The sequence below is a fragment of the Rattus norvegicus genome, chromosome 3, assembly GCF_036323735.1.
Source record: "Rattus norvegicus strain BN/NHsdMcwi chromosome 3, GRCr8, whole genome shotgun sequence".
Taxonomy (NCBI): Eukaryota; Metazoa; Chordata; class Mammalia; order Rodentia; family Muridae; genus Rattus; species Rattus norvegicus.
Genome location: NC_086021.1, coordinates 32,508,867 through 32,535,412, shown reverse-complemented (window position 1 = coordinate 32,535,412; position 26,546 = coordinate 32,508,867). Strand labels below are relative to the sequence as shown.

General features: G+C 49.6%; 1 protein-coding gene across 6 annotated transcripts in view; it reads right to left on the bottom strand.

Moving 5' to 3' along the window:
- Ak8 (adenylate kinase 8) overlaps window positions 1-26,546 on the bottom strand; it is a 115,541-nt gene that overhangs the window by 7,020 nt on the left and 81,975 nt on the right. The window contains exon 12 of one of the 6 annotated variants that reach the window (XM_039105221.2): window positions 443-26,546. The exons of the other annotated variants lie outside the window; for them this stretch is intronic. Coding sequence (XP_038961149.1) covers window positions 26,489-26,546 — 58 coding nt within the window. The 3' untranslated portion in view covers window positions 443-26,488. Of the gene's footprint in view, window positions 1-442 lie in introns of those variants that run through there. 6 annotated transcript variants of the gene reach the window in all.

Genomic DNA, 26,546 nt, shown 5'->3' with positions numbered 1-26,546 from the left:
CACACACACACACACAAACACACACACACACACACAAACACACACACACAGTGATTTTAAGAAAACTGTATACCAAGCTATGTTAAAAAATAAAATATAAGCCAGAATGGGGAAAATATTTGGGAAATGCGTATCGGATTTGTATCCATATTTCAGAAACTGTGAGCTGCACACATGGTTGGCAACGCACGTGTGAGTGCTCCGGGGCTGATATACAAACGGGAAGGTGGCACACTCAAAAGCAGGTTCTGGAAAAAGACTCAAGTTGCCTCCCCCTTCCAACAAAGACCCAGCCTCTGTCCTGGGGAGCCCTCTTTCAGGCTGACAGGCACAGGGGCTCTGTCCAGGCCATCTCTGACTGTCCCTGGCCATCCTGGCCACGGGACAGCTTATGGTGTTTCCTCTCAAGAACAACAACACGGTGACCACCACTAAAGGAGGAGCTGGGAAGAGGAAACATATACGGGGCAGCAGACTGGGGCTGAGGATGGCCAAACGCCGAACAGAGCACACTGCTTGACTGGGAGCACCATCTGGGACAGGGAAGGAGAGGATGATGCCAAGGCGGTCCTCTGTCATCGGCAGACTTCAGGGTGTTCCCAAGCACAAAGCAGAAGGAGCCAGTTCTTTTTTTCTTTTTAGGTTTTTTTGATGTAAATATTTTTTATTTTATGTGCATGAGTGATTTGGCTACAGGTATGCTGTGTTCCACATTCGTACCTGCTGCCCACAGAGACCGTAAGAGCATCAGATCCCCTACAACCAGCCTATGGATGGTTGTGAGTCGACATGTGGGTGCTGGAAACAGAACCCAGATCTGCCAAAGCAATAAGTGCCCCTAGCTGCTGAGCGTGCGCATGAGGAAGCCATAAACCATCCTTGGGGGTGGTCCTGAGAGACTCTGTCCACCTTCCTTGAGATAGGGATCTCTCATTTTTCTCGAGCGAGCTCACCGATTGAGCTACGCTGAGTGGCAGGGAAGCCCGGATCTTTCCGTTTCAGTCTTCCTAGTGCTCGGGTTACAGCCACATCGCAGCATACCCAGCATTTTTCTGTGCATTCTGGTGATGCGACCCAGGAAGCACTTTACTGACTGAGCCACTTCCCAGCCTCACAGTCTCCACTACACGTTAGGACCCTACTGGAGGATACTCAGTCTCGGATTCAAACTTTGCCAGGCTTATGGACATCAAGGGCCAGGACAGGAGTTGAGCCTGCCTTGTTGATGCTGTGTCCTTCCCGCCCTGCAAATGCTCACAGCCAAAACCTATGCTGAAAGTGGACAGCTGGCTGTCAGCACACGAACTGGTCCAACCCCGTCTCGCAGCAAAGCACAGCTTTGACTCCCTGCTGTTGGCTTCTTGGCTCTCCTGGCAGGTGCCTGGGTCACAGGCAAAGCCTGCTAAGATTCCTGGAATTAAGTGTTGAGGGCGGCTGTGTCCAAACGGAGCAGTGGGGACATGAGAAGAGTCTGGACACGAGGCTTCCCTTGCCAGGATTTTAAAGTGTTTGCTTTGCAGATGTTTCACTGTAACACACTTCCATGAAAATCAAGGGCCAAGCCTTGCCAGCTGGTCCTACCAACCTGAGTGCCGTGTGTCTGGCCGTGTGTAGCAGTGACAACTCTGCTCACCTCCAGTCCCCATTCCTTCAAGATAAGGGCTCCCGCTGGCCATTTCTTGTTGAAACCAGTGCATAATTGACTGCACAAACTTACCCTGTGGGATGTGCAGTCTCTCCAGGGCAAGCAACAAAACTCACTCTCCGGCTGCTAACCAATAAATTAGTGCACACTCTTGGCAGTTTACCAAGTACATTTCCAAACACAGCAGTCCAGTTGAAGGGAGGAATGACCCAGGATACTCTAGCATAATCCAGCTCTTTTGAAAAAGCCCTCTAAAAATTTCTACCTCCTTCACACCAAGAAGAAAGGAAAAGAAATTTTCCCCATGTGCACACTGCCACCCAGGAGCTCCCCAGACAATGAGGAAAAGCCAACTGTCAGAGCCAGGTGGTTCTGCAAGATTCTCCCACAGAGAAAAGCAATGAATTTAAGGAAAAAATGACAGTAGACAAGCTGGCCACCAACAGTAAAGCCAAATCCCTTAGCAGGATTCCCGGGAGACCCAAGACATCTCAGGCCATCCTTGGGGCTTGGTAGGAACAGGAGGATGGAGGTGGGACAAAGTGTTCAGCTGCTCGAGCCTTCTGGTTTCACTGGTCACTGGCTGGCATGTGCACTCTCATACAGGCTTTGGGTCAGAAAAGGGCTGGGACCCGCATTCCTGAGACAAGAAGCCAACAGGACGCAAGACCTTCTAGGCTCTGGTGAGCTTGAAACATCTTCATTTGAGCAGCTTTTATGCCCTCAATTCCATGTTCAGACTCCCCCCATTATTCTGTTGTTTTAAAAACTAAGTTCTTGGGCTTGGGAAATAGTTCAAGAGATAAAGTGGCCTCCTTTCAAGAGCAAGGACCTGAACCAATCTGCAGGGCTTATCTATAGATGGATGGATGGATGGATGGATGGATGGATGGATGGATGGATGGGTAGATGGATGGACAGATGGACAGAGAGATTCCTGAGGTATGTGCTGGCTATCCCAGTGCTGGGAGGCAGAGACAGGTAGATTCTCTAGTTTATGACTAGCCAGGCTTGCCCACTTGGCAAGTTCTAATCCAGTCAGAGACTATTTCTCAAAAGAGAAGGCATTGCCTTAAGAATGAAAGCTATGAGTAACCTCTTTGACTTGTACAATCAGGCCACAGGTCCATGTGTCCTTTACAGCTTGACCAACATCAAACATTGACAAAAGGGTGCAGATACTTTTTTTAAAGAAAGAAGATATATTTATTCAATATGTATATGTGAGTTCCTGTATACATACATGTTCCCCACGTGTGTGCCTGGCTCCCACAGAGGCTGGAAGAGGGTGTTGGATCCCCTGAGATGGAGCTACATGCATTTGTGAGATCCCAAGTGGATGCTGAGAACCGAATCCCTGTCCTTTGCAAAAGCAGACTGCGTTCTTAACCATGGAGCTATCTCTCCAGCCATCAGAATACAAACGTTTTTGTTCTGATCACTGTCTGGCTAACACAACCAAGTGGCCCAGCTGGTATGATATGGGAAGATGTTCTAGTTTTATTTCCATTGCTGTAATAAAATATCCTGACCAAGGTTACAGTCTATCATAACAGGGATTTCAGAGTGGCAGGAACTAGAAACATCTGGTCACATCATCTCCACAGTCAAGAGCAGAGAGAATGAAGACATGCTTGCTTGCTTGCTTTTAGCTAGCTTTCTCCTCTCTTACACTAGTTAGGAATCTCTGCCTAGGGAATGGTGCTACCCATGTGGACTGTGTCTTCCCATATTAACAGTCAAGACAGACACCCCAACTCCAGACATGCCTGATCTCAAAAATTCCTTATTAAGACTCTCTTCCCAGGTGATACTAGGTTGATTCAAGATGACAGTTAAAACGACCCAGAAAGGTTTGGAAACGTCCTTTGTGGGACCTTCTTGTTTGAGACGACTATGATTTTGAAATGAAGAAACAGAGATATTGACTTGTGAGTATTAATACAACAAATGGTGCACAGCACAGAGATGTACTCACGGTATGTTAAATGAAAACAATAACATTGGGACCAGAGACTAAAGACACATGGTAAAATGCTTGCCTAGGTAGCATGAGGCCCTCGGTTCTGTTCCCAGCACTGCAGAAATCGGCATGTGGTGCCTGCTTGTAATCCCAACATTTAGGAAGTGGAAGCAGGAAGATCAGAAGTCCAAGGTCACTTTCAGCTGCATGAACAGTGAACAGAGAGGTGAAATTGTCTGATGCCACTCGAAGGTGACCAGGACAAGCCAGGCGTGCTGCTGTACCCTGCACTGCTTACTCAAGACTGACACAAGACGACGCTGGTGAGCTCAAGGGTTTGAGGTTACCTCGGACAACATGGTGAGATCTTGTTTCCAAGACAAAACAAAAGCCCAGTGGATAGAATAATAAAGATAACCCTCTCTTGCCACTGGTAGGACTACAAGCTCGCACACCCCCTCATCCTTCATGGTTTGCTGGGGATCTAGCCTCTGCAGGTCAGGGGGAGCCTGGGCAGTAACAGCACTTGTCCATTCCCCTGGTGTAAATTCTCCCAGCATATCTGCAAACTGCTTATCTGACAGCCTGAGCACGGAGCTGGGAATGATACAGAGAGTGATGTCTCAGGAGCTGGAACACATTGGCTCTTGTGCCTGCCACATGCTGCAGCCTCTGGGGACTACATGGCTGAGGGGTTCTTGAGCTTTGAGCTGGGTCCTGTGGATACACTGCTTTACTCCATCCTCACAACACCCTGTGAGGCTGTGGTACTATGAGGACATTAACACATCTCAGGCTATGAAGATCCAGACCCTGGACAAAGCTATTCAGCTGAAAAGTGCCTGAGACCTGGCCTTGGGACCACTTCCAGATGTTTGTTGCCCTCAGCTTCCAGATGTTTGTTTGCCCTCAGCTTCCAGATGTTTGTTGCCCTCAGCTTCCAGATGTTTGTTGCCCTCAGCTTCCAGATGTTTGTTGCCCTCAGCTTCCAGATGTTTGTTGCCCTCAGCTTCCAGATGTTTGTTGTCCTCAACTTCCAGATGTTTGTTGCCCTCAGCTTCCAGATGTTTGTTGCCCTCAGCTTCCAGATGTTTGTTGTCCTCAACTTCCAGATGTTTGTTGCCCTCAGCTTCCAGATGTTTGTTGCCCTCAGCTTCCAGATGTTTGTTTGCCCTCAGCTTCCAGATGTTTGTTTGCCCTCAGCTTCCAGATGTTCGTCCCTGACCTCCCTGTGCCATGCTTACTTCCTTCCAAATTAGTGAGGGAATGACTTCAGTGACTCCTGCTCTGGGCCTTCAGGAGGCCAGAGTCGTGACAGTTACCATTGCAAGAGCAAGAGACCTACCGGGGCTAATTCCTACTCTCTGGCCTCCTTCCCTCTGGCCTGCTAAGTCATTGTCCCACTGCCTGCCTGCACCACGTCCTTAAAGGTTTCAAGTGTTTTGCTTCTTTGCTTCGGTTTGAATCTGTGGTCTTCCATTCATTTCCAGCACCAGCACCAGCACCGTCATCATTAGTCACCACTGTAACTACCATCACCCCATCACCACCATCACCATGGTAACCACCATCACCACCATCACCATGGTAACCACCATCACCACCATCACCATGGTAACCACCATCATCACCATGGTAACCACCATCATCACCATCAGTGCCATCAACGCCGTCATCACCATTGATGATATCATCATCACCATTAACAGTGGCACCATCAACACCTTAGTCACCAACACCATCGTTTCTATCAAAAACTTTCGTTAACTGTGTGCCAGAGATTTGTACTAAGCACATGACACATTACGGCACCCATCCTCCGCCACGAGAAATACCTGCATAGGTGCTGTGGCCCGGCACTCAAGGGTCAGCCTAGAGGCTTTGTGCTGTCTCTAGGCTGCGCTCCAGGTCCATCAGACTCTGCGTACTCTGTCGCCGCCCTGTGCTCCTGTGTCAAACAACAGTGAATCACTCTCCTGAGTGGATGGGATATTCCAGACCTCAGGGAGACTTGGGACTGCACAGCGAACACTGAAGCTGCGGAACTCTAGGATGTGGCTAACTGCTCAGGGCTCTGTGTCCGCCCAAGGACTGACTGACTCCTCACTGTCTTCAGGAGGGATGGCGCTAGCTGCCTCCTGGGGCCAAAGACAAACAATGCAGATTACACACACACACACACACACACACACACACACACACACACACACGGTGGCTGCCTTGCCTGAGGACTCTGACACTGTTTTTCTTAAACCGACACTTTAATTACTCCAAAATTATGTTAACTCCTTGCAGAAAAGCAGCAACAGCCCTCTTCTGAGGAGTTTCATCACAGGAAGTTGGGCTGTCTCCAGAACACTTGGTTAAAAGGAAATAGAGGTCTTCAAAATAAAGGCAAGGAGTCCGACCTTTGTCCGCCCCTCCAGGGGTCAGAGACTTGGAGGGGCCAGAAACCTCCCAGTTTACACACAGAAAGGAAAGGAAACACCCTTTGGCTCTGCAATGTAATAGGCTTTACTTCTGGAAAAAAAAAACAAGCCCAATTAAATATTAATAACCAGTGGTATTAATTAAGGGGGAAGAGTCCATCAAGAGAACCCCAATATGTTTACAGTGTCCCCAGGAAACTGGGAAAATTCACAATCAAGTGTGTAAATGTTCTAAAAAAGGATCTTGAATATTTTATGAATATTTGTCATAAAACAGAAATAATAACCACTGTGCAGAGCTATTAGAATTAATATTTATGCCGCCCGCCATGAAATATTCATGGGGACAGAGAGAGGGGGGCCTAAGACAAGAATTAATTTACATTGGGCTCGGTTTACCCGCTGGCTTGATGTTTAAAGCCAGTTGACAAGCCTCCCTATGAATCCACCAGTCACTTCCCTACAGTCTAGGACGTGGAGGGGGTGGGGACTGGTCCAGGCTGCTGACAGCTCACAGATTGAGTTTCTGACAGCCCTGAAAAAAAAACCTAAGTGGCCCCCACCTTTTTTCCCTTATTCCATTGCCCAAGGCGCTCTGTTCCAAAACCGTTAGTCCTATCTCCCCTTCCATCTGCTGGAATTAACGAATTAATGAGCGCCGATACACTTTACTGGTGGGCCCTATGAATGTTTACAGGCGATTAAATTATAATGCAGGGGGTGACTGTATAATTCATGAACCAATTAAAGAAAGTGTTAGTTGATTTGATGGGACTAGGACGTACAAAATGCATTTAACTAATGGGGAGCCTCGGGCTGCCGAGGGCCAGCTCCCCTCTCAGATTACGCAGCTAATTGCCCGACTTTGCGGGGCTGTCACAGATAGCCATGCATATTTCATTGTTCTCAAATACTTCAATTGTCTGCGTCAGTGCTGGGGCTGTAATGTGGAGAGGCCAGGCCAAAACTTGGGTGTCATACAGTGTCTGGCCTGGCCTCACCAGAAACCTAGACCAGTGAGCTCAACAACCAGCCATTAGGTGATTAAAAGGGCTCAGCATGTGATCGGTTGTCTTCTGTTTGACTAGGGGACACTCACTCCACTCGCTGACTTCATGACCTTGGGGACCCTAGGGACTTGACCCCCTTTTATCAGGGGAGATGGGAACTGAATTTTGCAACCCCCTGTATTGTTTCTACCCTGGGAGCCCTCCCCAGCACAGTACCAATCCAGCGTTCCGGGGTTCTGAGGGTCCCCCTGGTTTTCCCCAGGGCAGCTCACCTGGAGGCACTTGCCACTCTAAGTGTCTCCTTCAGGCCTGACTTTGTCCATTTGTACAAAGCAGCCACTCGGGGCTTCATTAAATGCAGATCACGGCAAACTTGGACTTAAACTTGAATTTCTGCCACTGGATGCTTGAGGGGCTCAGGAAAGGAAACAGGCAAAAAAGCAGCGGTACCCATCTCAAGCATAAGAAGTTGCCTGTGCCAGAGAAGAGGGAGGGCTAAAGGAGGTGAGAGAGGGTCCCACCTCCTAGCTGGAGCAGCTGGATGCCTGGGGGAGGGTCTGCCTGCTGACTCCACCCACCCCAAAGTTTTCTAGCTCCCCTCAGATGGTCAGAACCTCCGTAGTGACTGAATCATACTGTCATCTCTGGGCATCCAAGTCAAATCACATGAGAGAATTACATAGGAACGCCTGAATGCACACACACACACGCACACACACACACTCACGGAAACATGCATGCACACAGTCACACATGCACGTGAGCAAATTAAAAGCCTGCAAGGAGCTCAGTCAAGCCCGTATGTTTGCTCCTACTCGTCCACAGCTGAGGGGAGGACCGTACAGAACCAGCAGCTTCCCCTTTACACAGACTTATTGTTGACGCCACACCCTTCTTGGGAAAAAGCAGAAGGCACCGTTTACTCACTTAGGAAGGGTGAGGATACTACTAGAGTTGAGGTGAAATGGATCTAACCCCAGGCTTAGCATCTAGGCTGACCTGATTGTCATCTGCTTCTGCTGAGTGTGTTTTCACAGAACCTGACTCCTGGGGTCTGGTCTCATCCCTTTTCTCCACCCTCTCCCTCCCTGCACCTCACAGCATGGGTCAGCCTTTGCTCCCCATCACACTATGCTGTCAAATTAAGCAACTGGCACTGCCTACAGGTACAGCCTTGGCAGCCATCAGGATCTCTGGAGATGTGCGCTGGGAACCTCCTGGATAGGTGGCACAAACCCAGCAACCACAGGTGAGAGGAACCCAAACAGCAGCCAGTACACCTGCAAACTCAAGCTTGCTTTTCCATATTCACTCGGAGCCTCTGCTGAAGTGGGCCAGCAATGGGTGGTCAAGCTGGGCTTAACATATTCTAGCTTAAAAATTAAACCAAACTGTCATTTACCAGGCACACTGCCTTAGGGGCTTTAAAGATATCACCTTATGCCATCTGGGAAGGCAAATGGTATTCATGTTGCATAAATGGGGAAACTGAGGCAAAGGAGTTCACACATCTTGACTCAGAACTTCTTCTGTAAGAATACATTAGCTGCACAAGAGGAAAACTATGTGGCCTTGTAGAACAGCCACCAATTGCTTGCAAACGACCATTATGAGGCCTATTGATTTCCCTCATAGAAGGAGGGGTGAGGCGGGCTGTCTATACCCTCACCGGAGATGCCAGACACTGTTCCCCACCCCAGCTATATACACTCTGGTCTCAGGAGATGCTGCCAAATGTAGTGTGTATGGGTTGCCTGGAGATGGGGGAAATACACCTAGATAGCTACAGAGACATTGGCACCCATGCTGGGGCAGACTTAAGGGGTCACCTATAATCCTGTACTGAGCCTCTCACCTGGGCCTCTGTAAGCAAACCCAATACACTTATCAGTGTGCCAAGGTAGGCTTGAGTGGAACCTTGAGTTTGAGGCCAGCCTAGGCTTCAGTGTGAGACTCTCAAAAGACAAACAAAATTCCTGAAACATGTTAAAGGCTGTGTTACTGGCGTCGATTATAATAGTCTGGTTTTGCTCAACAAGGAAAGCAAACCTGGACAGATATATAGGCACCCAGTGACTCAGAATGATCTGGGGGAGGGGAGAGGCAAGAGGACAACCATTTGTATTTATACAGGTCTATTTGCTGTGTTTAGTGTGGCTGCACTGCTCTACCGATGGGGAAACGTTAGCCATAAAATCTTCAGAGAAAGACTCTATTGTACTGTAACGGAGGTAGGGTGTCAGGCCGGGGGAAGAAACCATTTGCTGGGCAAGTGCTCTGCCGCTCCAAGCTGCACCCTGAGCCTGAAAAGAATATTTTGTATTTGTTTCTTTTTATATATTTATTTTCAATGTATGTTTATGAATATTTTGCCCATATGAGTGCAGTGCCCATAAAAGCCAGAAGAGGGCGTCAGATCCCATGGAACTGGAGTTACAGATGGCCATGAGCCCCAAGGTAGGTGCTGGAAACTAAATCCAATTTTTCTGCAAAAGCAGTTAGTGCTTTGAACTGCTGAACCATCTCTGCAGCCCCCAAAGATTGTCTTTAATAAAGGAAAAGTATCCATTTGAAGCGAAAGGAACAGCACAGTGGCATGTGTGTAGACCGGTCTTGGTCCTCGCTGCTGAATTAGAATGCTCTTGTTTTGCTGTTACTGAGGACAGGATTTCATACCTCAAGACCTGATACTCTGTGCTTTCTTTCCCCTCAGAGACGGAACTAAGATACACTGCTCCTGAGTGACACCTGCCACTAAAAAATCTTATCCTCAGCATCCTTGAAGACACATGGATGCCAGACTCTGGGAGCAGACAGAGGCGGGATGAGTCAGACCCAATTGCCAGGTGTAAGAGGGGCTGTAAGTGAGAACAGAACAGCTCAGTACAGATCAATGCCTCAGGGCTAGGAAAACCAACTGCTGTTGTCATTCAATCAGTAACCATGTCCCCAGTGCTTCCCGTGGAGTCTCCACAGGGAGGTGGTAAACGAGCCCACAGTGGCTGCTTCCACACACCAGACATCATCTACCTGTGTTTGGAAAGTGGGGTGGGTACCACGATTTGGGGATGGTGCCCTCCTGGGACAGGTGGTCCTGGGCTGTGTAAGAAGATAAGCTGAGCAAACCACAGAGGACGAGGGTAAGTAGTGCACCTCCATGGCACCCATGTAATTCCTGCCTCTTGGTTCCTGCCCTGACTTCCTGCTTTGGCTTTTCTGGGATTTCCTTAGTAATGGACTGTGGCTGTGAACCAGATAAGCCCTTTCCCGCCCGGGCACTGGTGGCTTACACCTTTAACCCTAACTCTGGGGGTGGGGGCAGGGACAAAGGCAGGCGGATCTCTAAGTCTGAGGCCATTCTGGTCTACAGAGGACAACCATGCCTACACAGAGAAACGTCTGAAAAACCAAACCAAACCAAGCCAAGCCAAACAAGCAAGCAAACAAAAAATTTCCTCCCACAAGTAAAAAAAATTAAAAGTAAAACAAAATGTGTTTTTACTAGAAAAGATGAAAAGGAAAAGAAGAGGAAGAAGATGATTATTATTAAAATATATTTTTTCGTGGTGCCCTCTGGGTAGTCAGCCTTGTCCAGATGGAGCTGAGTATCTCCTTCCCAGCCAGCAGCTATCACAGACTTCCTGAAGTGGATGAGGAACACAGGCGTCGTGTTTTCTATGTGGTCAGAATCAGTGGTGAGAGCAACAACAAGGTTTTGCCATGAAGCAAACCCACAGCGCACCTGCTGTAGTGAGGGGCACTCCTGTTAGAGACCAGGGAGAGCTGGAGAGGGGAAGGTTATTGCTGAGAGAGAGAGAGAGAGAGAGAGAGAGAGAGAGAGAGAGAGAGAGAGAGAGAGAGACTACTGCACCCAGGAATCAGTGTCCTGTTCCTCCACTATCCTGACACACAAGCATTGCTGGAGAAATCAAACAGCACGCTAAAACAAGGAGGATGCCAGGCACATTGAACTGTTGCCGAAGAGAATGAAGGCAGCCAATGAGAACACTAGGGTCAGATTGCCAGGGTTAAAGCTCGCCACAGGTTAGGGAGAAAGAGCGAGAGCACTGGGCACACGAGTTCCTGTAGCTAAGGCTGTGGGCGGCGCACACAATCTTTGGCTTGAAAGCTTTTCCATGACGAGTCTGAGTGGTCACCAGCCTTTGTCCTCGGTGCTGATTGTGGGCTGAACGGAATCCTCTCCCTACAGGTTCTGGGTACCACTGTCCCGGACAGGATAAGAACGGGAGCCAGGGCTTGCAATGACTCCAGCTCTTCCAGGTCACATCCCAGGTACGGAAAGGCCAAGTTCAAGCCACCTAATGTGCAGTGGTGACAGTCACCTTACCAAGAGCCCTGGCCTCTTCAGAACCCACACCTAGTTCCGTGTAGGTAGGATGCAGAGGACAGAGCTCCCCCACTCTAAGGGTGGGAAGGTTGCTGTTACCATGTACCAGGAAAGAGTCTCTGGCCGCGGCTGAGCCCCAGGGCAGTGCCTTTGCTCAGTGGTGTTGGCGCATGCGCTCTCACATTCTCTTCAAGAGGCTCTGCTCACTGCTTATGTTTTTGTTCTTTTAGTTTGCTTTGGAGTCACAGATTCATGTAGCCCAGGCTGACCTCGATCTGGTTAAATAGCCCAGGCTTACCTTGAATTCCTGATTTTCTTATTTCCACCTCACCGGCCACTACTATTTTTAACTAAGATGAAACCCACAGGATGTGAGACAAGTCACTTTATGGGGTACAAGTTAGTGGCACCCAGTATGTTCACAGTGGTTCACACTTATCCTCCCCACTGTCACAGATGCTCTGCTTCTGCCTGTGGCCTCGGACAGTCCACGCACCCATGTGACGTCCCCTTCTATGCGCTCGTAGCATCTTCGTTCACATGGCTAAGCTCAGGAGTCAGGAGGTGGCCCTCCTGGTCCTCACTTTGCACTCCTGGCCACAGGCTTCTCTGCTGGGCCTGGCTCTGTGTGGCACATTAGTCAGGGTTCTCTAGAGTCACAGAACTTATGGAATGTCTCTTTATATTAAGGGAAATTACAGGGATGACTTACAGTCTGCAGTCCAACTAACCAACAGCGGGCAGCTATGAATGGGGAATTCAAGACTCTAGCTCCCCTCACGAGGCTAAGTGCTTCAGCTGGTCTTCTGTCTACGCTGGAATCCTGAAGAAGCAGGTTCCGACAGACATGCTGGCAAGTAAATGCAAGCAGGCGGAGAAGAGTGAGCCTTCCTTCTTCCAGTGTCCTAAAGTCCTCCAGCAGAAGGTGTGGCCCAGAGTAAAGGTGTGCACCACCACCCTACACCTAAGCTGTTCTTTCTGTGGAGCTTGCTCTGTCCAAGGCTGGCCCTGAACTCAGAGATCTGCTTGCCTCTGTCTCTTGAGGTTAGAGGTGTGTACCTACTTTGCTTGTGTCTAAACTTTTTATGGCCACTATGCCTCAAGAATTGGATCAAATATGTGCTTCATCCCATGTCAAGATCTGGATCACAGGTGTGCCCTCCATTTCTGGATTGTAGTTCATTCCAGATGTAGTCAAGTTGACAACTGGGCACAGCCATCACAGCAGGCCAGCTTTTTAGCCTGGGGTGTCCATGTCCTGGGTTGACACAGGCCCACCTCTAGGACTCTGCTGAGATGGCACTATGTTCCCGAGTCTTCACTTTGTCTCTTTGTAGATGGTGACATGTGTTTTATATTTACTATTTGCCCCCTGCAGGGGCAGAAAGCACCTTCAATGTCCCCTGCTTTTAGCTCTTGGGACAGTGCCTGACACACAGTAGGTACACTGTAAATGTCCACCAACTAAAGTGTGTCAGTCTTCGAGGAGGTCTCAGAAGGATGCGTTGAAACCAAAGGCATCGGGATAGATCTCAGGTATGGAGAACTGACAAAGAGTCAGTTGTTGCTGTAGGAGGCGACAAGACAGAGCCCACGGGGGTGGGAGTGGGGCTTGGCATGGGCGTGGATCCCATCCGTCATCTTCTCATTTCCTCCAAGACAAACTTCCTCTGCCTTCCTGCCTCCAAAGTATTGATGCGTATTTCAGAGTCCCGCGGTGTGAAGAGACAATGAGGGCCTGCATGAGAGTTGCTCGTGGGCTGGGCTTTGCAGCAGCCTCCCATGTCACCTGTGGCGGGCATCTCCTCCTCAGGCTCTGCTCGTAGCCTGGACAGATCCACCCTCTCTTCTATTCCTCCGTAATTGCTGTTCAGCATGGGGGCCAGAGATCTGTGTGACACAGCCTGGCTTTCCCAGCATTAGTCCTGAGCTGAGGAGACATCTCAGCCAGTGAAACACTTGCCTTGCAAACACAAGGACCTGGTTTGATCCCTAGAATCTACAGGAGAAAACTGTGGTGGTGCATGCTTTTCATCCATGAGCCAGGGTGGTAGAGACAGGGGGTCATGGGAGCCCCTGACAAGCTGTTCTCACTTTATCAGTGTGCTCTAGGCCAGTGAGGGACCTTGTCTTATGACCAAAAAAATCAGGTGACATCGCCCGAGGACATCGTAACTTGACCTCTGATCTCTACACGAATACTCAAACACTATGTGTGCATGGGAGTGCGAGAGTGAGGAGTGCGTTTATATTTGTGTTCACGTGCAAGTGTGTTAGCATGTGTGTGTGGCTCAGAGGTCAATATCCGATGTTAGTCCTCGGGAACCATCAATCTCAGGGGTTGTTTTATCATTAAGATTTATTGTACGTGTGTTTGTGTATGTGCCCTATGTGTGCCTGATGCCCTCGGAGGTAAGAAGAGGGTGTTAGAACTGAAAAGCATGTCACTGACTGACCCATAGCCCCAGCCCAGTATCAACCGGATACTGAACAGGGCCACTCTTACCTCCCCAGTCTGCCACAATATTCCTCACTTCCTCCTCCTCCTCCTGCTGTACTGGGGAGGAAAAGCTTCAGCAAGGCTGCTTTCTTCTCCCCTCTCCCAGCTCTGAGGGTCCCACACTATGGGTTGACATTTTCCCAGCTTTGCTGTCCGTCTCCCACCACTGAAAGGCAAAATCCTCAAAGCTAAACCCGGTCGCTTCTGACCTGAGCTGAGTTTTGATCAGCATCTTCCCTTGGTCCAGCTGACCTGGTTCAGCACTCGCTCAGGGAACCACAATATTTGGGTCACAGTTAACTGCCTAAAATATCTAACAGATTTCTTTTCATGTGTCAGAGACCTTGAACTCCCTGGGCTTCTTGTCTGTTAGTTTTTCCTGCACCCTGTGAGCTACCCCTGCTGTGGATAGGCTAGGAGCTCAGACAACTTAGAGAGTTCCTGGGGGAGGAGGTCTGGGTTAGGCAGGGCTTGCATCTCCGGAGCTGGCCCTGTGGGCACACAAACTTTACCATAGGGTGTCGTCAGGGTTTGAGGAATGCACAAACAACTTGTACCCACTTGCTGACATCGGGAAATCATTAATCATCACAGAAATCATTAATTATCACAGAAATACCCCAGTAGCAGTTGCATTATGGCATCCCCAGACCAGAGAACCCCAGGAGCCTCAAACTTCACAGTCTTTGTCCAGTGAGTGCCTCTAGACCTCAAGATTTCCAAGCAGAGAGACTTCCTCTGTGGGTCCCATTGCTGGTGAGTTTTTTCTCAAACGGACAACTTTACAGAGACTAAAAGAGTTGCCTCTCTCCAGATTCCAACCAGTCCCTTCGAACTTGCTTTCCTTCCCTTTCTGAGGAAAAAACAGCTCTTCTCATGCAGAGGATTACCCTGGAGGAGGAGGGAAGCACCCAGGCTTTGACCTGGCAGCTTCCAGGGCAGATCAGACTTGCAACCTTCCGTGGCACCTAGGGGAAGGCTCCTGGGAGGCTCTGCTTATCCTCAGCTGGGCTTGGGGTGCAGAGCCAGTGGGCGAGTGTCTGCAGCTTCCCAAACCATTCGTTAAACGATCACGTTGCTTACTTTGAAAACTTTCCCTGCCTTATGGGTCACAAACTCTCCCCAAAGCATAAACAAACCTGAGTGGCCCCTGACCCCAAAATGTCAATGACTCTGCTGAATATGACTCCAGGTTCCTTCTCAGCCGGGCGTGATAGCGCACAGCCATGATCTCAGAACTGAGGAAGTCAAGGCAGGAGAACTGCAAACTCAGTAGTCCTGACGCCCCCTTTCCCAATGACATCATTCTGACCACGTGACGTGATGGGTGCCCACGATGGGTGCCGGCTTCTTCAGAGCTCATAATGAGTCATTTACTTTTTACCACAGGTGCTCATCATCGACCCCAATTGGCAGAGGTGAGAGAGCTGCCCAAGGTACATGGCCAGAATGTGCGAAACAGGATTTAGACCTGCACTAAGTCTTCCCCACCGACACAACAGCTCTGAGCCCCCTGAGGGACCACAACAGGTTTGGAGCACATTCTCTACCCTGGACAGCTCCTCCCCTCCCCCAGACCTCCTCACTCTGCATCCCTGCTCCAAGCTGTGGTATATGCGGCCTGCTAAGCTGAAGCCACACCTGGCTGCCCTCTAGGCTCAGATTTTGATGCCTTGTGGATGCTGTTAAAGGCGGATGCTTTCTAGGAGGCCGCACCTGCCACTATGTAGCATAGGGCACAGGGCGATGTACTCGAGCAGCAGCGCAGCCCCCGATTTGTGTGCCTTTCAAATTAGCATCCACACACCCACAATGTGGCTGGCTCAAGATCATTACCAGCCTCAGAGACAACTCCTTGGATTGGTGTCTAGAGAGTTCTGCCTGGCTGACTTTCTCTGTCTCTAACCACTTTAAAACTAACTGCTTCACCAAGCCACTCCTCCCACCCCCGGATCATTATGATCTGAAGTGTTTATTAGCCTCTCTATCATGATCAAGATTTTATGAGCACTCCATTCCAACTGTGAATTAAATACATAATTCCGGACCCATCATGTCCCAGTTTGGCGCTGCGTTTGTCTCTATTATGCCACAGTGGTTGCCGTGGGCATTCAGCAGATGACAACTGAACACATTTGACCAGGGGCAGCTAAAGTGACTGACATTTCAATCCAGGGCAGCCACGGGGGTTAGGGCCATTAGCGGGAAAGATCTCCACAGCTAGGGATGGTGATGGCGGGGCAGGGCAGGGAGCTGAGGAATGGCTGCCTCTAGCCCTGCCTCCTCCAACACAAGGTTATCTACCCACTCAGTGTTTAAGGAAAGATGGCTGCCGTCTTATACCTGCAGAGGTGGGAAAACGAGGTGAAAAGACTTCTCATTCTTCATACAGCAGTACCAGCTCTCTGATGGAGCGATCTGGGCTACACCTGGGGACCTACTGGTTAATCCCGCTCTCCGTGGATAATTGCCACAACGCTTCACTCTGTGTACATGGCCTCATTTGAGCCTCCGCAGTGTGTCACATAGCATACACTACTGATCCACCTTGCCAATGAAGGAACTGAGGCTCCAGGGTGGAGAAACCCTCTGCCCTTCCTGTTTCCTCTCCTATCGGGCCATGATCGCTCTTCCCCATGAGCCTCGTGCTCATCCCGGGGGCTCAGCAGTCTGCTCTGCCGTCAGCTCATGTGCAGGAGCCTAGAGAGGAAGCTGGTCTATGTGCCCTGGCCACTCTGAATGCCTGTTTACTGACATGAAATCAGAATCAGCTCTCTCTGGTTCCAAGACTGTTCTCCTAAAGGATTTAGCAGCCTGGCGTGTTTAAGTCACCCACCTACTCCCCATAGGACAGCAACAGAAACTCCGGGAAAAGGGCAGAGCTGACCAGGTTCAGGGGACCCACTGAGGCTGCTCTACAGATGGCTGATGCCGATCAGCTCCCCCTTCCCAAGGTGGCAGTCTACGTCTCCCCAAAAGGCCTTTTCTCATGACTGTTTCCCTGCCTGTCTCATGCTGCTTGCAGCTTGCCACTCAAAGTGCTAAGAGTAGAAATGATTGTTATTGATTAAAGGCTCTACATAGACATGAAAAAGCAAACCCCTAGGGCTGGGGAGGTGGCTCAGTGGGAAAAGTGCCTGCTGCACAAGTTCAGATCCCCAGTGTCGTGAGTCCAGTGCTTGGGAGGCAGATCTCTGAGGCTTGCTGGCCAGCTCATCTGGCTGAAATGACCAGTTCCAGGTTTAGTGATCCCTTGTCTCCAGAGCTAGGTGGATGGGGTTACAGAGATGGCGCAGTGGTTAAGAGCAGTGGCTGCTCCTGCAGAGGACCCAGGTCCAATTTCTAGCACCCATACGGTGGCTCACACCATCTATAACTCCAGGTCTGGGGGATGCAGCACCCTCTTCGGACCTCCACAGGAAGTGCATACGCATGGTACCCAGACATAAATGCAGGCAAAACACATACAATTCAAAAAAATGTAAATGAAAGATAGAAGGCAATAGAGAAAGACACCCAGACACCTCTGGCCTCCATGTATGAACCACAGGGAAGGGTAACACACACCCACCCACCCACACACACACACACACACACACACACACACACGTACGCACACATATACACACACATGCACGCACAGCAACTGCTGTGTGTACACAGTCAGTCTTAGAGAAAACATGGACATATTTAAAACCTGTCACTGCATCACTGCTCCTAGGCAACAATCAGGCTTCCTAGAGTTTACATTTCCTGCCGTCAGACATTTCTACCACCTGAGCCTGGGGGTGGGGATTCAGCTGAGCTGAACTGAGAACCCGAGGAGGGCTGCAGACTCGCCAGCCCCAAACCATCACTCACATTGCTGTTGTGAGTCTTGCATCCTGGTCTCCCTGAACATGCAGGCTGCCTTTGGCTCTTGGGCACAGCCATCTCCAGGGCTCACACCACCCTGTATGGTTCTTTGTCCCCTAAGCACATCAGGAGCTCCGTGCATGTGGGTGGCACCCAGGGACAACACGCTTTGGGATTTTAGTATTCAGACAGGATGCTGACTGCATCACTGTTTACTGAGTGAAAGGAAAAAGCAGCCCAACAGAGACCCGGCCAGGCCATCCTCAGGACACGCATGACACAGGGTTATGGAAAAGTAAGAACAATCTGACCTATGTACACTCACGTGTCCATCGATAGAAAGACAAGTGTATAGATTTGTATCGATGCAGAAGAATTTTCTAGAATACTCTAGAAGCCATTACTAGAGACTACTTCTGGGGAAGAGAGTAGAGGTCTGGGATGAGAGGATGGATGAGAGTATTTTTCCCCACTTGATCTGAGGTACAAAGTCACCTGCATCTACTTCAAGGCCAGCCTGGGCAAAGTAAAAGCCCTGCACCGGGGAACAAAACCAAAACCTGTTATGCAGTAAAGATTTTAGAATTACAGCTATGTGTGCATGTGCGGTGGGGAGAGCCTGTGAGAAGGGCGTGGTACCCAGAGATTGAACACAGGTCCCCAGGCTTGGCGGCAAGCAGCTCTACCTGTTGAGCCGTCTTGCTGGTCCTGTGATGGTAAATTGTGATTGTCAAGGTGAAAGGGTTTCAAATCCCCATAGAAACGAACCTCGGGACACATCTGTGTAGAGAGGTGTCCTTGAGGGAAGCAAGAGCAACAGCATTCATCTCTCTCTCTGTCCCTGGGTGTGAGACAATGTGAGCAGACGTCCCCAGTTCCTGCTGCCATCCCTTCAGACCGTGTGAGTCAGCACCAACCTCCCTCCCTGAAGCTGCCTTTGTCGGACGGACGCTTAGTCACACATGGGGATTAGTACTGAATACCCAGCCTTTGGCTGCATAGAAATTCTCAGCTTTCAGACTGTGGGGCTCACTGGCCTCTTCTCTGAGGCCTGTTTTAGGATGCTCTCTCTATTCCAAGGTTGCAAGTCATTCCCTCTGCATTCTAAGAACTCTAGACTCCTTTTCCTTTCCCATTCAGGCTATGGATGACTTGGGAGGACATCCATTCTTTATAAATGCTTGTCTGATTCAGCCTTCCCCATATGTATTCAAAACCGTTCTAACATCATTTGTGGGGAAACTCATGTTTTCACACCGGGTCCTGCTTCTCTGTCCACATCAAGGAGTACTTACAGGCATGAGCTGTTTCTCGGCTCTGCACTCTCGTGTTGGCCAAAGGATTTACTCTAGTGTTGGTAGCTAATATCTCAGACAGCCTTGGTGCTTGACAGGGCAAGCCCTCCCACTTGGCCTTTCTTCTGGAATATTCTTGCCTCTCTGCTTTTCTACATAAATCACAGAATGAGCTCAAAAACATCCACTACCCTCACCACCACCAACCATGCAGCCCTCGCTGGCTTGGAACTCAGAGATCCGTCTGCATCCTGGATACAGGGATTATAGTTGTGCATCGTCACATCCAGCACACGGAATCTTTTAGAATATTTCTTATTGTGGGCATATATGGGTAGGCCAGAGGGTAACTCTATGGAGTCAGTTCTTCCCTTCCACCTTTACACAGGTTCTGGGGACGAAATCAGGCCATCCAGTTGCCAACTAAGTGCTCACTGAGTGATCTCACCAGCCCCTCCCCCTTTAAACAGTATCTTTAGAGTAAGTGGGGTCTGTAGGCTCTCTTGGGTCTCGTGTGTCACAGGCTGCCCTCCAGCTCTGTATATGGCTTGGGATAACCTGGTCCCCCAGCCCACGGCTCTCAGATGAGGAGGACAGGTCTGCAGCACCGGGGATTGAATCTGGCTTCCTGTGTGCTAGGCGGGCACTGGACCAGTTGAGCCACATCCGCAGACCTGCCATAGAGCCTTCCAGGTTTTCTTAAAGTACACGACCATAAATCCACACATGGGGGCTTCTGGTTCTTTTAGACCATGTTCCTCGCCCACATTATTGATGCTTCGTCATCTGGTTATATATCATAGAAATGTCAGAAATGGGAAAAAACTTGATTTTAAAGCACATGCATTTCCCTGGCGAGGTCTGTGTTTGGTATACGTGTGGTTTGTATGAAAAGGGCCCCATAGACGCTTACGGTATGGTGTTATTGGAGAGGTGGCCTTGTTGGAGGAAGTGTGTCGCTGGGGATGGGCTTTGAGGTCTCAGATGCTTAAGCCAGGCCCAGTGTCTCTCTTTCACTACTCCTGCTGCCTGCCAGTCCAGATGTAGAGCTCAGCTGCCTCGCCAGCACCATGTCTGCCTGCGTGCCACCATGACAATGGACCAAACCTCTGAACTGTAAGCCAACCCCAATTAAATGTTTTCCTTTATAAGAGTAGCCTTGTCATGGTCATGGTGTCTGTTTACAGCAATGGAAACCCTAACTAAGAGAGTATCATTTGGGAAAATATTCTATATCAGGTTAAGAATTCCTTTTCATTCACAGCCAGTGATGTTTTGGATTTAAAATTAAATGTCTTATTTTCACCGGTTGAAATAACCATGTACTTTTCCTGTCTGTCTGTCTGCTGTCTTCCTGCCTGCCTGCCTACCTGCCTGCCTGTCTGCAGTCTTCCTGCCTGCCTGCCTGTCTGTCTGCTGTCTTCTTGCTTGCCCTCTTATATACTCCAGATTGGCCTTGAACCCATGATCCTCTTGCCTCAGCCTCCCGAGAAGAGAATACAGGGAGGCTGTGCCCAACAGGCTTCCTCTGGAGAGCTAACCCTACGGTGAGTTCGAGACTAATTTCTGATGCTGAGACTGTCGTGGATGTCTGACATGCAGCTGGATTGGGCTGCGCTAATGTTCTGTTTAGGAGCTGGCAACTATGAGTCACATCGCGTCTCAGTGGCCTGTATCTCTCCTACCTCGTTTACCCTTGGCTTTCACAGTTCCTATTACTCCTGCTAAGTGTATGGTAGAATGTCTCTCAGTGTCTGTCTTCTGGAAAGTGTTCATTCAGAAGATGACGGATCCCATGAATGTCTTAGTATGTTTCTGTATTAAAAAAATATAGGGGTTGGGGATTTAGCTCAGTGGTAGAGCGCTTGCCTAGCAAGCACAAGGTCCTGGGTTTGGTCCCCAGCTCTGAAAAAAAGAAAGAAAAAAATGGCCTGGTGTGGGGGGAGGGGAATTTGTGTTTGATTCAGTTCATTCTGTAGTTGTAAGTAATTAGGATAACTGGAGTGGCTGAGGTGGTCATTCATAGCACAGAGCACTGCGAGGGCCTGGGTCCAATCCCTAATACTGAGAGGAGAGAGAGAGAGAGAGGTTGTTTGGTTTACCATCTCTTATGTCATTATCGATAAGACATTATTTTCCTTTTGTCAATATTTCCAAATGTACTATGCAGTTATCGATCTAATTTTTCTAATAATTTAATATACTCTACATGGACTGTATAATGGTGTCTATTATAAACACTATAAACTTGCTTATCCTATTCCTAGAGAGGTTTACCGACCTTATTAATTCTCTCTGAGACTCAGCCTCTGGCCCTGCAGGAGCTGCACCTTTTCTCTGCTCAACCTGTTCTTAGAGCACTTTTTGGAGTTATTACCTCAGGAGCTTAAATGTTTAAAATCAGGAATTTTTGCTGGGCAGTGGTGGCTGATGTCTTTAATGCCAGCACTTGGGAGGCAGATCTCTGTGAGGTCAAGGCCATTCTGGTTTACAGAGGGAATTCTAGGACATTCCAGACTACACAGAAAAACCCTCTTTCAAAAAAAAAAACCATTAATTTTCAGTTATTCTCTTAAGATTTCCTTTTCAATGAATCCCCAGCCTTTCAATTAAAGATCCATTTATATTATTTTTATTTATATGTCTGTGTGTGTGCCTGCATGAGTTTATGTGCATCACACACATGCCAGGAGAGGGCATCAGATTCCCTTGGAATTGGAGTGGCAGATGGTTGTGAGCCACCATGTGTGTGCTAGGACTTGTGCTCCCATCCTGTGCAAGAGCAGCAGGCACTCATGACCATCGAGCCAGCTCTCCAGCCCTGACCCTTCCAGCTAAAAGAGTAATTAGCTTTGGAATTGGCACTGCAATCCTGTTTCTGTGAATTCTTCCTAAGAAGCCTAAACCAAATACACTCTCATCATAGGAAACAGAAAACTGAGCCCTCTGCCAACAGAGGGCGTGTGGATGCCCCCTAACACACACGGACAGTGTAAGACTTCCTGGTGCTTAGGGAGGTACGGTTCCAGGTACAGATAGGGCGACAGTATTTTGTAGACGAAGAAGCAAGCTGGATGCAAGGACCAAGGACTCTTTGTTCAAAGTTGTTGTTTTGCAGCTCCGGGAAGCAACTAGGTCATGGCCCAGGTGAACTCGTCCAACTGGCTTCATGGCTCACTCACCAAACAGTGACCAAGATGGAGTCCCTGAGGCTAGGGGGCAGGTGGCAGGCAAAATGAAAATAGTGGGCAGTGGGACTTCATGGTGGTCAACCTCCTGGGAGGAGGCATCAAAATCACAAGACAGCAGAGCCCTGCTTGCTGCTCCCTGGAGTATGGTTTTGAGCTCTAGCCCCACCCACCCGAGTTTTTAGGAAACTTGCTATTTATTTATTTATTTATTTATTTATTTATTTATTTATTTAGGCGCTCTCAAGATTATCCACTGAAAATCTCTCTGGCAGCCGTGAGCAACCGGGCTGACTTCGTGCTGACTCCAGAGTCAGTGGGACGCTCCCTGGGCAGGGACCACAGGTGGTGCTGGGTCCCAGCATGGCTCACGTAGAAACAGTAAATGAAGGTCAGGCAGCAGGTGAGAGTGAGCAGCCAGAGTGAGCAGGAAGCTCCGTTAGAAGGGCCGGAAAGAACCGGAAAGAACGTGAAGACTTCTCCGGAACAGTCCGTGCAGGTGCCAGCGAGCTTGCTTCTGGCCTGGCGGGGGCTGAGCCTCAGAACCAGCAGCAAGGCCCCCACCATCCCCATCTCTTACTTTCTGAGAAGCCCAGCCTCTACACTGCCTACCACTTGCCACTCCAGCCTGTAACCAGATCTCTGTTAATTAATAAAGCTGTCAGCGGACAGTCCTCGCTGGTCATTAGGAGCCTTTCAGAAACACAATCCTGCCGTCATCACCCACCCCGACCCTTCCGCTTATGGTGCAATTAACTTAATGCTATGCAAATGAGAGGCTCTTTTCATCATTAGCTTATAGCTAATCGCATAATTGGGCCTTCAATGGGGTAATTAGACACGAGCTCCTCCATTAGTCTTACAAGGCTAATTATTGTTGAGGGAGGGAGGGCGGCCCTCCCAGAGCCTCTTGCCTGGTGCCACATCTGGCACAAAGCTAAAACAACCAACGGAGAAATACCAGGGAAAACGCCATCCAACACCATGGCCCGCCATAAGGCTGGGCAGGAAGCAAACAAGGTCTTGGGAAGGCTGGTGGGCAGCTCTGCCCTCACCTGTAGAATATGGCATTTTACAGCAAAAGCAAAAACAACTGAGGCCAGTGCCAAGCCTTAGCTGGGGCAGGAGGCCTATCCCAAACCACCAGTAAATAGCTCAGGGGACCGGCTTCAGCTCTCTGAGCTTCCATCTCCTCTTCAGGGCCGTGAGGAGGGCACTTGTGGGTGTGGCTTTCCTTACTCCATGCAGTGAGAAAAGACAGCCCAGTGTCTTGGGCCTACAGTGACAAAGCAGCAGAGAGGGATTGGGAGGTTGGGCGGTCTCTCCCACCAACACCCGCTTGTAACCCAGGAATAGGCACAAGTGATAACTTTCCAGACTGGTTGTGTTACCATCAGGTGACTGTCTGCTTCAAGCTCTGACAAAGTGTGGGGGTCTGGTGAACAAGCTGGGGAATGTACGGGGGCTCCATGGGTTTAGGCCGAGAGCAATAACAGGGTCCTAGATTGCCAGTCACCTCACAAATACTGAAGGACCAAGGCCCCTAGCCCCTGGGCTCTAGAAACAAACACCAAATGAGCCAGGGTCAAATGGGGTGAGCAATGTTAGAACTCCTCTCCGAGCCGGCAGGGCTGAGCTGGAGGAGGCTTCCTGTATCTCATCTGGATAGTGAGAGATAACTCAGGGTGAAGAGCAAAAGCCTCACAGGAAGCAGTCAATAAAACCCCCAAATCAGCCCTAAGGGGTATACCAAGGGCTTCTCAGAAAGGGAAGAGCTAAGCTTGGAAACACTGTGAAGAAAGTTGGTTGGTGTGAATCTCCATCTATCTAGAACATTCTGACCAAAATTCCCTCAAGCTCTCAGCCTTCTACTGCTCCATATGAACAACCACTGTCCATCCATGTCACATTTGGAACCACCAAAGAAATAAGCAAGGCTGGAGTTCCTTCTAGAACCCCAGGGACACTACCGTACTGAGCATGCATGAGCTGGAGGTCCAATATCTCCACCCCACCCAGCTCGACTTACCTAGATCCCTCCCGGTGTTCCGCACATGCTAACCTGAGCCCCTGGGTGTTCCGCACATGCTAACCTGAGCCCCTGGGTGTTCAGTACATGCTGACCTATTCCCCTGAGATTAATACGAGCAACTCCTGCTCTTGGTGCTTCAGAGGGCAACTATGTCAGAGAGATAGGGCTTTGGAGTGTGACTCAGATACTCTCGGCAATTAGAGGCTGAGCCAGCATGCTCTGTGTGGTCCTGTAAGAGGGGACCCAGACATTCCAAGACACCTGGGGCCCCATGTGCTCAGGCGGATGATCATGTGAGGACATTGCTAGAAGAGTCTAAAGCCAAGGAGAGAGGTCTGTGCCTGCTGTGTAAGCCAAGCTGAGCAGGAACTTGAAGCAATCCTATTGCCTCTGACTCCTTAGTGTTGAGTTTACAGGCATGAGATACCACAGCTGACCTGACTTCTCCTATTAAAACAGGGGGGCTGGGGCTGGGACCTCAGTGGTAGAGACTTGGCTAGCATGCATAAGGCCCCGGGTTCAATCCCCCAACACAATAACACGCAGAGAAGGCAGATCTCACCATACACCTGTCTAACTGCAGCAAACCTCTGTTCAGTGTCACAAAGGCCTTCCCTGGCCACCTTCCAGCCAATACGTTCCCTTTTACTCCCTTCCCGCTTCCTCTCCCCTTGTTCTCTACAGAACCTGGTACGTCGAGTGCATGCTGGCTGTTGATAGCCTTCCTCACTCCAGCCCGAAGGTGAGACGCATGACGGCAACGAGTACTAGGTTCCCTCTCCCTTTGTGTCCTGAGAACTCAAGTGGGGTATGCCACGCAAGCATTCCACGGCGTGACCACTGACCTGTCACACCAACAACAGTGTGTGTAGTTCTGCGCTTCTGTGGAGCTTAGAGAGACCGCAGCAGGCTTTCCTACAGGGGGCAGTGTTTGAGCTAGACCTTTAGGAAACACAGGATATCTGTGAAACCCCACAGGGCTCTGAAAGAAGAAATGCCATGTTTAGGGAACTGGAAGTAGGCGGGACAGGACAAAATGGGAGTCGGGGTGGGGTGGGAAGGAGCGCCTGGACTTCTCTCCTGCCTGGAATGCCTTTGGCATGTGGCCCTGTCTCTGTTTCTGGAATACCCTCCCCAAGGGCAGAGGCCTAGGGCAAAAGCAGAGGTGTCATACTGAGGACCCAGTGGAAGCTCTGACTGAGAGCCAGCCGGGGGCAGGCAGCTCTGGAGCCACCAGGCGTCTGGAGTTGCACAGTGAAGCTGCACTTTTATTTGTGGGAGACTATCTTAGAGTTTTTGATATTAAATGGTTTAGCTGATATTTAGGCAGGACGGCCTTGCACTGCCCACCGTGTGATGCCTCATCTGGCAGGGGCCTCGGCTTTCCCGCTGGAGGCTGGGTTCAGCAGATCAGCACTTTATTTAATACCTCTGAGGAAGCTGGAAATTGAAGTCTACACTGACGTCTCCTGAGTCTCCTCTGAATAAAGAAAAACAAACACCATTTCCCCAAGTCGGCTGATATTGCTAGGTGCTTGCCCGTCTCCAGGAAATGAATTTAAGTTAACGGTTGAGCGTCATGTCTGTCTCAAATGGGGGCATCTCCATCATGGCGCCACTCAAATGCCAACTACCTTGGGCTCCATTCTGTTAAAGGTCACCTGTCAGTCTCCACCTGAGGCAGGAGATTGCTTTGATCTGACTTCTGCCTTGCAAAAGGCCTGTTTATCTTCCCAGATGTCTTCTAGCTATCTTGGGCCAACCTGGTTCTGACTGAACGCAAGGCACTGGACCTCTAATGAGAGCCTGGAATCCATGGGGGGGGGGGGAGAATGAGCTGGCTTTGCCAGAGAAGAGACGGGGCCTTGAAGCTGGGCAGAGGGGCAATTCCTGGCCCTGAGGTTTAGCAGTTGCTGATGCAACGTCCAGAAGGCCATTTCTTTCTCTCCAAATGCCACATGCACTTGGAAAATTGTACCAACCAGTCTTCTCTCTATGACCCTACACCTGGTTAGAAGTAACTTAAGGAAAGAGTATTTATTTCGGCTCACTGTCTAAGGATACAGCCAATCCTGGTAGGGAAGCCCTGGAGGCAGAATCATGTAGCAGCTTGTCACGAGGCATCCATCGTCAGTGAGCAGAGAGCAGTGAACACTGGCTCTGCTCACTTTCCTATTTGCATTCCGTCTGCATCACCTGTCCACCGGATGGGGCTGTGGGCTTCTAGGTGGCTCCTCCTGCCTCAGTAAAGCTTCCCAGAAAACTGTTTGACATTCCGGAT